Genomic DNA, 13,427 nt, shown 5'->3' with positions numbered 1-13,427 from the left:
CAAAGCTATGTATAAATCTAATATATATTCTAAGTCAGGCTTTTGAGACATGGAAAACGCGATTTGAATTTCGTTAATCGGCCCAGTAGAACGGGAGATATAGAACTGCCCTTTTTGTGCTTGTGTGTGCAGTGTACATGAAGCTTACTAGATGATTCATAATATTTTGTTTCAACATTGCTCCTTGAAGAAATTAAACTTTTCAGGTTCTCTCAAATTACTTCGAGTATGGCTCCAAAATTAAGCACAAATTTAAGGCAAATATAATGGATAAGCTCAGATGAAAAACTTTGTTACTCAAACCAAATGCTCCAGTAAATTTTTTAAGTATCTGGAAAAATAAAATTAAAAAAAAAAAAAAAAAATTTTCCAACATATTGCTAACATGTTAGTCATAATTTACTACTTTAGATTTACTTTTTGTAAAATTTTTATTATTTAAACGTGGGCAAAAGAGCATGATCTTCTTATATACATTACCAGAAGGCTGAAAAATGAAAATTATTATTTAAAAAATTTAATAACACAGAAAAATATCAATACACAGTCAAAATTTTAAGAAATATATGTACATATTTTCACATTCTTGAACAGAAATTGTCAACATCTTAATTTTTAAATTATGTAACAAATCCTTGCATTATTGTGCCACTGGTTGCATTTCTTCAATTTCATGCTCATAACTTTGATTCACATGTGCAAGTAATTTTTCCTCCATACTGTATCCCATTAAATCTTTCCTAGTGATAATTCCAACAACTTGATTTCTTTCATCAATAACAACCAAATGTCGTAATCCCAAAGAACGAAATATAATGTAGGCACGATGAAGTGAAAATGACTTATTCACACAAACTGCTGATCTATTTGCATATGGGACCTAAAGAAGAAAATGCTACTGTTGTACAGAAAAAATATGATTTAAAAATATTTGAATGAGTTTTCAAGCAAAATATAGGAAGGCCATAAAATAACATTCTCTATATATGAGCCTCTAAAATCTGCATAGTTAGCAAATCAGAATGAAACCCAAGATGCAAAGAGTTGCAAGATTTGCACTTCAAACTGATGAGAATAACAACACTCAAACTCTCATGGTAATAACAACACAAAAATTTTTAAACTTTAATGCCAGTATCTGCTTTTTGGGGGGGGGGGCACTACAGTGTGACCAGCACAGACAAACACCATAAACAGCATTAGAATGGTACCTGTAGCTTGAAATAAATTGGTGTAAGATCATAGGCAAAGAGAAATGAGAACAACAAGTGGGGGAGGAGAACATTCAGTTATATGAATGCACAGAATAGAAGAGTGCCAATTACACAATACAAGTGCAGCAACAATCATGATATGATATTTAGATGCTATTTAGACATCATATACATCACACAAGAGTTAAGTTACTTGGGTTGCACAGTTAATGTGTGCGATTTTCTACACCATCTCATGGCCATGATACAAACTACATACATTCATATGGCTGCACATCGGATATAATTTTTTAATATACAGGGGTTGGGCAAAAATATGGAAACACTGAAATAAAAACATATCGCTGTAACTAAGGCAGTGTAGGAAAACCGTTGGTATTCAAAACAGCTTGCAGTCTTCTCGGAATGGATAAAGAGAGGTCTTGCAATCTTGTGCCCATTCTTCCTATAAAATGTCAGCAAGTTCAGTTAATGAAGATGGAGATCGATAGTGCTCATGCGGATTTCTCTCCAAAAACAGCCCACAAAGGTTCAATAATATTGATATCTTTTGGCTGTGGTGGCCATGGTAGATGTGAAAGCTGACTCACATGCTCAGAAAACTAGTCCTGGATGATTTGAGCTGAGTGAACATGACCTCTGCCATCTTGGAATACAGCATCACTATTTGGGAACAAATTTTAACACAGGATGGACGTGATCAACCAAACTGGTCACATAATCCTTGGCAGTAATGTGACCTTTCACAATAACGATGTGTCTCATGGAGTGCCCCATTATGGCTGCCCAAACCATAACTGAATCCTCGCCATGTTTCACTCTCAGCAGCAGTCTCCATCACATGCTTGGAAGGGCATTCGCCAAATGTAAACTTACTCAGAAGTCAGACCCAGTGTGAAGCAAGACTGAACCGACAAAATGACAGTCTTCCATTGCTCTACACTCCACATGTTATGACTTTGGTACCACTTTCTCCTCTTACAAACATTTTGATCACTGATAAGTGGCTTTTGAATTGCAGCTCATGCAGAAAAACCCTGCTTGTGCAGCTCTATATTATTTTGGAGCTGCCAGGGTTTGCGTGTGCGACATAAAGTTCAGCAGTCTGTCATTATCACTCAACACACATTTTCATCTGCACTGTGATTTAGAGAATATGGTTTTTCCAGTTTTCCTGTATCAGGTTAAAATCTTAAATATTGTGCGTCTTCAAACACCAAACACTTCAGCTACATTGGTTATGGAAGCAACCACCATCCCAGCCCCATGAATTTGCCTACATTTGAATTCACTTAGCTCCATGATGAACTCACAACTGCACAGAATACCGTCTCAGTAACAAATGGCACTTGCAGCATATTGAGGATGTTGTACAGGTGGCACTAGTGAGCAAACACATCAGCGCCACCACCAGCTTTTGCAAGAATAAGCACTTCAGTTTGAACATGCATTTTACAAGATGTTTCCATATATTTGTCCAACCCCAATACAGCTTCCTCATTTTGCCATGAGCTATATTCCAATACCATTTGATTTTTCACTATGCTGATTGTATCATGGAGCAGAAAATCGTTCTTATTACTATATACTTTGTTAATCTGTTTGTTGTAACCGCAACCATGAGAACTTGACTTTCGTTATTCATATCATTCTCAAGCATATGCCTTAAGTTTCATTTTCATTTGCTGGATTGTAATGACACTAGAGGCTAGCACACAGAAAGTTATTTTATGGCTACCTGCTTTACATAACATTTAAGTCTCTCAAAAAATTTACAAGTTTTATAAAAAAAAACATACATTTTATAAATGCATAGTTCAAAACTATCTTTCAAAGTACATGAAAGAAAAATAAAGGAAACCAAAGTAAAGATTTACAATAGGCATCAAAAATGGTAATAACTTACCATCAACTACTTTCCTCTATTCCAACCACATTCCTGTTGTAACTACGTTATTAATAGTTGGAATGTTATTTTAAGCACATACTAAGTTTTCTGTTAAAGCCAAGTCACACTAAAAACTGCATGGGCAACATTTCCTAAAAACATACTCTTCTAGAACCAACTTAAATGCAGCCTTTGCTCTGAGACCCAAAATATTGACTACAGTAATTACTCGTCTTCCAACCTAATACAGATGTTGGATCCTTCAGCACATTAATTTTTCTCACTGATGCCTAGGATTTGTGAAACAGTGAAATGGAATTTATTAGCTTTGCACAGAATTACAGAAGGCAGTACCCACTAGTAGTAAATAAGTCAGAAATATATGCCATAGTTAACTCAGAACTGGAATGGAGGTAATCAGTTCAAAATGGCACCAAACCCAGCTCAGAACTATTATAGCTTCCAGTTCCAAAAAAACCTCAAATACAGAAATTTTGTTTTCTACATATGTATAAAAAATAAGAAACCAATCACTTTATACAAAATCAATATAAATAAAGTCTATAAAAAGATTAAGAGTCTGAGACATAATATTTATTTAATAATTTTTTGGATGTGAAAATTGTATTATGCAAATATCTATATTCACAAATCATATTTTCTAGAAATGCACACTGCATAAAATAATAATAATAATAAAAAGAGAAAGACAGTTCTATATCTCCTGTTCTACTGGCCCTATTAACAAAATTCAAATTGCGTTTTTCTTATCTCGAAAGCGCGACTTAGGATATATAAAAGATTTGTATATAGCATTGTTCTCGCATAGATATTTTGACATAAAATCGCACTTTTTCTGAAATGAGATGCCAATTTTTTCCCATATTTCAAGTTTACCACTCAAATCATGCATAAATATTAAATTTTGTATAATTTGGTGAGAAATTTATGGAGAAATTACATCAAGAATAATTCACTTGGCGAACTTCTTAACATAAGGTAACCTATTTTCCTTTCCCTTTTTATACCATGCACGAGCGGATAAAATTCACCTCGTTCCTACTTTCAAATAATTTTAACAAAGTCTCTAAACCTCATTGATGTTATTATCGCTCTCAACAAATATGACGAATTTCAAAACGTGCCAGTATATAAATTCCTTCAGAAATTTTGAATAAAAAACTAATTTTTTTGCAAGTATGCTTAGAAATATATCTACCTTAAGACGATGGTAAAAATTTATAAAAATTATTTAAAAATACAAATTTTAAAAATAACACATAAAAATGGGCGAATTTTACTTGGAATAAACCTAAATTTCGAAACATGAAAAGAAGAATCAAGTAAGTTTAATAAAAAAAATGAGATATTAATAAATATATATCAAATTTAATTAACACTGAGGAGCTAAAATTTTGAGGGCTAATTTTTTAAAAACTACACGTGCGATTTTTAATAAACTTGGCAATTTGGCATAATTTCAATCGTAGAATCGAAATATGGGAAAAAATTGGCATGACATTTTAGAAAAAGTCCGATTTTGTGTCAAAATACCTATATTAGAACAATGCTGTATATAATTATAATACATATCCTAAGTCGAGCTTTCGAGACATAAAAAACACAAGTTCAATTTTTGTTAATCGGGAAATTGAACAAAAGATATAGAACTGTCCCCCCTCTTTTTGTGCAGTGTACCTATTTATAGAATAACATATTTTTATCATAGAATGTTGATTATTTTATGAAATAAACAAAGATAACTCTGTTCATCTAGATATGTACCTAAACCAGTATAGCGCTAGACAGTTAAAAACGCAGCAATACATAAGTATATTTTGGCTACATAATGATATTTTGCAACTTTCCAAACTATTAAAATCATTCTTCATTAGTTCTCACATGACTGATTTTCAGACGAAAATACTTGAAGATATAAAAATCAAAATATATACTCTTGCTGCCGATACATACTAGATATTAAAAAGCTAAACTGAACTGAAAGAAATCTAACTTTTGAATAATGTAGCCAGAACACCAAGAATTTCAAAAATCATTTTACAATGGACAAATACATTGTACTGAAATCAAGTTCACATGCATAAATATTATTAATAAAAATTTCACATCATAATCAGTATGCTGATTACTGCACAAATGTATACAGCCAAGAAGATGCCATATAAATGCATCAAACTACTAATGTGCTTTACACTCAATACACATTTTTTATCTATGCAACACAAGAAAGCATTATGAAGACTTAAAATGGTAAAATATTCGGAGGATAAATGACATGATTTTACTTACCAAATTTATGTATTTTTGAGAATATTCTTCTGAAGCCAGTTTTGTAAGCAAGTTTAAAAAACTAGGAGATCTACCAAGTTTTTCAACATCATCATCACAAAACTGAAAAATTATAAAGGAAAAATGCATCCTTAAAATAAAACTAAATTGAAAATACCAAAATAACAAGCTATAAGAGCAACAAAAAGGAACTAATTTGATATCCTAAATATTATCTCACTCCCATTTCTCATCAGAAGAAAGGCAGAAACACAGTGTTCAGTATACAACCATTTTTAAATGCTTTTAAAATGCAAAGGAAATAAGGAACATCAGAATTTTTCCCCTTACTACAAACATATGTATCGTTCAAATCACATTCACAAAAATTTATGCAGTTGTTTATTTGCACACATTTTCTACTTATTTGGTTAACTTTTGGAATATGCACAGTTTATGTCACTAACAAGGGTATAAAGCACTCTTTGTTCACTAAACACACTTTGTTTGTGCTAGACGTTTTGGTAATCAATGAGTAGGAGATTTTAATGTTTGATCATTGTTAGCTTCAAACTTCTTTATGAATACTGAATTATTACATTATTTTTTTAAAATTAAACTTGAAATATTTTCATGGTAGATTAAACTACAAAGAAAAAAGCACACTTTACATGCACAAAGAAAACCTTTTTATGTTTCCTTGCATGAACACTAGCACAATCGAATTACAAAAAAGCCCACTTCAAAACCACCTAGATTTTGCACATGAAAAATAAAAGAAAGAATAATCAAACAATTTTTTTTAAATGAGTAGTCTGCATGAATTTTTCAACTTTTAAAATACTTTTAAAAAGCTTTTTCAAACTAAAAATCATGAGGCATTGTTTATAAAATCATGTAATTTGACTTTTGTTGCCTGAAAGTTCATACTATGGAACATATAGAACTAATCATAAATAATTTTGTTTTACTACCAAAAATTATCTTATTCTCAAAAATTATCTTAGTCTCAGAATAAACACAGTACCAAAGCAAAATACACATTTATGATTAATGTAAAAAATAAATATTGTGCATGCTTTAAAGAGATATCAATGATTAAAAGGGAAAATAGCAAAATTTGTAATATACCTGATCATAATCCACACCTAATACTGGCACTGTTCCATCGGAATTAAATATATCTTCATGACACAGCAAAACACTTAGCTCAGTCCTACAATAAAAGGTTTGCAAACATATAAGGATATACACTATACATTTTAATCAGGAGGAATGTTACAAATTAACAAGCTTAAAATTAACAATTTATATATATATATGCAAACAGAAATACAGCCAGGTCTATCTACAAATGAGAAGCTGCATTATTTCTGTCTTCATGAACAATTTTCTGCAGAAAATTGGCTCATATTCATGTAAAACATGAGGAATACTACAAAAACCTCACATGCCAAAGGAATGCAAACATAGGTCATCTACCAGAGTTTTGGGGCTTTAGTCACTCAAGTTGTCCAAGCATGCACAAATTTAAGTTTTCTTCATTTATTTTCAGTGATGAGGGACACTTTAAGACATCAAATAAGCTTCAAAAATTAAAGAGTAAACCTAAAAATCCAGATGACAGGATAAGATCAAAGAACTAGTTATTCCTCTGTAACTCACAGCATTTAACATGCTTGTTATGACTAGTGAGTTAATTATTAATTTGAAAGTGAGACTAGTGAGTTAATTACTAATTTGAAAATGCTGAAAGGAAGAGTTAACAATATCTTTATTATTTAATTCATTACACATTTCTGAAATTATGTATTTGGCTCTTGAATAAATACACTGTAAACTAGGATCTCCTTAGTTTTCTTTCTTCATGTTAACCTTACACAATATACATTTTTATCAGTTAAGCACATATCAGATGAGTATCTTTATGACTTCAAGACATATCTGAAATGAAAGCAAAAGCTAAATATTATTTCTATATTCAATATTTATAGTGATTTGAAAATCATATTTAAGCAGCATTTCCTAAAATAATAACTTTACATTTCTAATTACAAATAGAAATAAGACTCAGCAATTAATAGACCTTCTGTTTAAATACACTCATTGAAAAATGCTTATACTTGCATCAGTTGTAATAAATTTGAACATAAACTTATGAAATATGTAACAAGTCACTAATTACATAGTTCTTAAAAATGCATAATACTTAAAAAAAATTGGAAGCTTGATTCTTTTAAGCACTATTTGGATATGTGTTAAATCCATGTTTATACACGTTCTTTTGCTGATTCAATGAATAGTGCTGAATAGCTTTCAAGCTATTCTGTTCTAAGTATGTTAACAGCATTTTTGAGTTCAAGAATGAACTTGCATAAATTTTAAACAGCTAACAGTATTAAATGAAGAATATTAGAAAAACATTCTGCATTTTATGACACAAATCATTTTATTTTTTTATTTTTTCCTAATGTTGCTATACATACACATACAGTATTATTATAACTGAACAGGGAACAAAAATTTTGTTGATAAATAATCTACTCATAAGCATGATTTCTAGAATAAAATTAAGCAATGACTTTCCATCAGTATATTATTACAATATATCAGTTTAATAAAGCTTCATAATGTATCAATTGAACATTGATCCCAGATATAAATAATAATCATATTCATTATCGAAAGAACTACTGTGGTATGTTCTCAAATGCAACTGACAAACTGAAAACATACAGTTCACTCTCTCAAATTCAAACAAGGCTTGGTTTGGAAAATACTGGTACTGGAAATGTTGGTACCAACAACTTGAAATTAGACTTTGGTGCCTGCTAAAAACGTTTTTCATGACAGCTGGCATAACAATTGTAATACGACAGAATCTGATCTGAAAAACATGGAGGGGTAGAATATAATTACAGATAATTTGGAAAGGGAAAAAAATATATATGTAACTCAGTCACAGTATTGTTATTATTCTTCTGATTGCATTAAGCTATGGCCATTTTCACATAGCTTTTAAGGTGGTATGATTCCATGTTGTTTAAAGCAATTTCACAGCATTTTCCTCAAATTTTCATTAATTGTCATGAACTCACCGACAGTGTAATATTTCCGGCATTTAATCACAAGATCTTCAAAAAAACTCTCTTATAGGTGCAAGTTTATCTGATTCTTTCTTGATGACGCAAGGTTCCTATGTCATCAAAACGCAAGCGTCTTGATAAAAAAAGAAAGTATTTATAGAACATAGTTTTGTGGAAAATTTCCAAGCCAGTTCCGTCTGTTGCCCGCAGATCCTGCACATTTACATTAGATGACTTCTGTCAAAAAAAATATAAAAGACCTATAAAAGTGTGAATTTCACTTAGAATTGTGTTATCAGCATCTCTCTCTCTCTTTGAATGCTGTCAGAAATAAATACAATATAAATATTTGTATAACTGATGACTTTCAGCAACATTTGTTCACTTAGTAAAAGTTCCAACGATTCATTTGGAGTCTACACATATTTTCCCTTACCGATGCTTCCAGGCAATTTAGTAATAATATTATGAGCAGAAGTTCTGACATCAGCTTTAGGTTTTATTTACCATTGGGTTTTATTGTCTTTTCCAATAAAGCAATAAATGTCATTCTCATTTTTGTTTTCAGAATGCATCTCGATTTCTGAATCAGTATCATAAGAACTAAAAAATTCATTATAACTTTCATCAGTTTCTCAAAGGAGTCTTCAACAGTTGATACATCTAATAATTTTTGCAAACGTAACATTTCTTCGTTATATTAAATTATATATGTTTGCAGCTTTTTGTGCTACCACAAATTAACTACCTTACAGCAATGTGAATAGGTGCGCTGGGTCTGAAACACCCAATCCGATTAAAACAAAACTTTGAATAAAATTTCCGGCGAAAACCTTTGGAAAGATAAAGAAAGAGGAGGGCTTTGGAGCAGACTCCACTGAACCACAACCACTTGAAAATAGGGGCATTTTCAGAAAGGTTTCTTTAATCGGGCAAGTCTATTGGGCCCAGCGCACACGCTCACGGGTTAAAAAATGTATTCACATCTTGACGATAGCACACTGTGATGAATATGTTGAAATGGCCAATTTTGATGAAAAATCATGTTTTTATTTTATTACTTTATTTGATAGAGCACATTTTTAGCTTTCCATTACTGAGTTAAGTAGATGGAAAGATATTGAAGTGAGTGTTTATATCCTGGAGAGTGTCCTGTCAAAGGGTTAGAATTCTGTCAAAAGCTAATTTTTAAAAGACAATTTTTTAAAATATATTTTCAGTATGGATGTGCGATAATAATAATTTAGGAAACATGTAATTACGTATGAATATACTGGACACATTCAGAAGGTCTGAGGGTGGGAAAATTGTGGAAAATTAACATTTTTATCGATTAGCTATAAAATTAGTATTTTGACACTGCACAGCAGATGCCAATAATTTTAAAATTATGCAGTATTCCAAAATTGCAGCAATGTTTTAGTGCTGTTCAAGGTGTAAAACACAAGATATATGGTTAGTGTCCTGTCAGCCACAACAGTTATAGTCTTCAAGAACATAGCAACCTTCGCTCATTTATGATCACAATGCAACTTATTTATGAACTTCATCACTGGGCAAAGGGGATCAGAAGAATTTAGTAAATTAGAAGACTTGACTATCTTTTGAAGTAATTGTTACTGTAATCATAATGCAATTCAGAAGAGAGAAATGACCTTGAAGGGGCTAAAGTCAGAATCAAGTGTCAAATTTTAACAAACTGTATCATACACTGCAAAATATAGGAAGAAGTCCAGAAGATGGCCAAAGATGATAGTGAACATAATTAAACAGATGTTTATGGATCTGTGTCAACAAAATTTAATACTAAAATGCTCATGTGGGAGAACGCAGAATGCAAACAAGAGTTTCAAAGTTAATCCTATGAAAACTCATTCAGTAAAACACTTTTGTTGAAGAACAAATACTAAATTAAAAGGCAGATTGTTTTATAATTCAACAGAGGTTCAATAAAATTTCTAGACATTCTTGAAATTGTTGATATTCATCCTGATGTGTACAAACTGAAAGGATAGTTCACAGCTGGATGGAGAATGAATTACTGAATCCAGACATTTACTGCCGATATAAAAACTATCAGTGACATGCATGATGAAGAGGAATGTATGTAATAAGAAGGATATATTAATCTTAAAATATTGTGAATATGTTAGCACACCTTTTAGTATAAATACTAAAAACTACTTAAAATGTCTTGTTCTCAAAAGTGATCTTTTAACATTTGAAAAATAAAAGTTCAAAATATTATTCTCATTTTTATGAAACTCTGCATGCTTTGGATTTATGTTGTCTTCTAAAGCCTGTACTAAAAGGAAGCCGGTAATATTAGTTCTTTCCTAATAATAGTAGAAGCACAAGCCCTACAGCAATAGTTCTCAACCTTTTTTGCTTCATTTACCCCTTTCACCATTGCTACATCATTACCCCTTCCTTTCCAAACTTGAAAAATACATACATAGTTATTTAAATTATTTTCTATATTTCTATATTATATTTTAAAAAAATCTCTGAACATAAAGACATATCACACATAATTTCATGTTGGCAATAATGTTGTTAATCACAGTTTGGGGAATTAAGTTCATTAAGTTGGATATTCATTGAATAATTATTTTTGAGTATGTAAAGATAAATTTGGACAAGAGTGTACTTTAATATTTAATTAGATATTTTAAATTTTACACTTTTGGATTAATTTTACTTCATTTTATAATTTTCTTAAATTTTTAGACTGACAAAAATCCTGCACATTGAAGGAAAGCTTTCATTTACCACAGCACTTTTAAATATCATAAAAGTAAACTTAACAGTTCATGCCAAATAACGAAATAAAGTAGTTAACAACTAACTGCAAATTTAAAACACTACGGCATGAGCAGATGAATGCTGAAAAACTCTTCCTATCACTTAGGTTATAATTCTTTCAACTCACTCCTGACTTCAGCAGTGTACAGATTCGTTATAAGAAACCTGTTTATGTGCACTTCCTTGTCTAATGTCTCATAATCACATTGGCCATTCAGGTTCATTCTGCAGTATGATGAATTAAAAAATGAGTAGTCAGTAGCAGAAAAATAAAAGGCTAAACATTAAAAAATTGGGAGATTCTATGATCTACTGCAGCAGGTGCAGCAAAATAGGAGCCTAAAAATTAAAAACTAGGAAATGTGAAGAAAACCTGGGAGAATTGGCAGTTATGTAACATGCCAATTCAGAACTTTGCGTTTTAGGTAAGGTTATCCACTTAAAAATAACAAAAACAGTTAACATGACCTGTTCGCAACAGAGTACAAAACAGATATGAAATTCATTCTTACACATCTATTCGTTATCTAGTACCACTGTACAACAAAGGTCCATATGGTCTTTCTGGGCTATTGGTAAGACTTTTGTAATCAAGAGTAAATTGATTTGCATTTATGTTAACGTAAAGGAAGCCATTCAACTATTATGAGAGCTTTCATGTTAAATTTCTCTTAAAAGGTCTCCAAAATTGTAAAATTATAAAATGTATTTTGCACCTAAATGAAGTTTCAGAGAAGTGTTTGACAGTTATGAGAAATTGATACTTACCTAGTAATTAAACCACAAAATGTTTCAACACCATGACTTAATTTTACAACAGGAAAACCACAATGTTTTGACTCCAACAGCAGTTTTGCTAGGGCATCAACAGCAATGACAGTTTCCAAAGTAATTACTGGACTTGACATTATATGGCACACTTCAAACAGTTCAAGATTTAAACTAAATAGATAAATAAGACAAAATTACCTTTAAATTTTAGAGTATACACTCTCTTTTGATACTTTTAACATAAAATTAAGTCTGAATAAATGAAAGCAATAATACTTTGTAGCAAAAATTAAGTTTTCATATTAAAATAAACACTTTTCTTAAAATTATAATTTAAAGTATTTTGTATCACAAAGATTTCTTAGATTTAATACAGATCTATTTATGATGCAAGAAAAATTATAATAAGAGGCCTAAAACTTAGATGTAAAGTTTTGACCATTTGGGGGGGAGAAGTAAAATTAAAACTGATGGACGTTTAAGGACAAATTTATTGATTTAAAGCAATAAGATGCATTATAATAGTTCTACAGTTATGCAATTGGTATTTATGAAACACTTGCTCTTATACCTTGTAAAAACCTTATTTTGTACTAATCAATTCTCTTTTATTTTAAGATATTTTCCTTTCTCTTCTGATTTCAGTTTCCTGCCCGAACGCAAATTTAGACTATGTATATGAAAACACATTCGGAAATAATAATTAAGTAGCAGAATTTAAGAGTTTGCAGCAGAAGAGTTAGTTAAGAGTTTATGCCACATGTTTTGCAAGTAGTTCTGTTGATGAATATTTTGTGCCAGTCACTTAATTTATATTGATATCCTAGACTCAGCTTTGCTGTGTGCAGCCAATAAAGTGAATTTAGATTAAAGTAGGAGATAGTCGTGTAGTAAAATTTAATTAATTCTGTGCATATACACAGAATGAATAATTCATTCTGAATTCCATAATTCATTCTCTGTATATACAATTTTGTGTTAAGTTACTTAGCCACAAGTGGGGGTTACATTGTTAGCACTGAGTGCATGTTCTGTTCCATTGAGTTAAAATAAAAGAGGTTGTTACAACCTTTGTCAGCAGTCATCTGTTCTTTTCAAGACATAGTGAGAATTCACTATATCATCTTCAATAGGGTCTACAATTTTTGCTCCCCAAAAGAATAAGACTCTACAACTTTAATCCCTTACACTAGTTTTCCCGTGATTTTGATAAAACCAAGACAATCATTTACATATCAGAAAACTTGCTGTCACCACTTAATAGCCAGCAGCATAGTTAGGGGAGCAACCTACCCTGGTTGGCACGCTTTTATGAGCAATATTTTTCATGTGAAATATACTATACAGGTTTGTCATTTCCACATTCAGAGCAGA

At 31.1% G+C, this 13,427-nt stretch overlaps 1 protein-coding gene across 1 annotated transcript in view; it reads right to left on the bottom strand.

Moving 5' to 3' along the window:
* Nucleotides 1–488: 488 nt before the first annotated feature.
* LOC118199258 (chloride channel protein C-like) overlaps nucleotides 489–13,427 on the bottom strand; it is a 59,318-nt gene continuing 46,379 nt past the window's right edge. The window contains exons 14-17 of the mRNA XM_035371105.2: nucleotides 12,051–12,224; nucleotides 6,523–6,607; nucleotides 5,413–5,514; nucleotides 489–880 (exon numbers count right to left, since the gene is read on the bottom strand). Of these exons, the coding sequence (XP_035226996.1) occupies nucleotides 641–880; nucleotides 5,413–5,514; nucleotides 6,523–6,607; nucleotides 12,051–12,224 (601 nt within the window). The 3' untranslated portion in view covers nucleotides 489–640. The remainder of the gene's footprint in view (nucleotides 881–5,412; nucleotides 5,515–6,522; nucleotides 6,608–12,050; nucleotides 12,225–13,427) is intronic.

The sequence above is a fragment of the Stegodyphus dumicola genome, chromosome X2, assembly GCF_044657685.1.
Source record: "Stegodyphus dumicola isolate Sdum_Otavi_A_Nest chromosome X2, ASM4465768v1".
NCBI lineage: Eukaryota > Metazoa > Arthropoda > Arachnida > Araneae > Eresidae > Stegodyphus > Stegodyphus dumicola.
The sequence above is the reverse complement of the archived record's forward strand: the minus strand, read 5'-3'. Positions and strand labels throughout refer to the sequence as shown.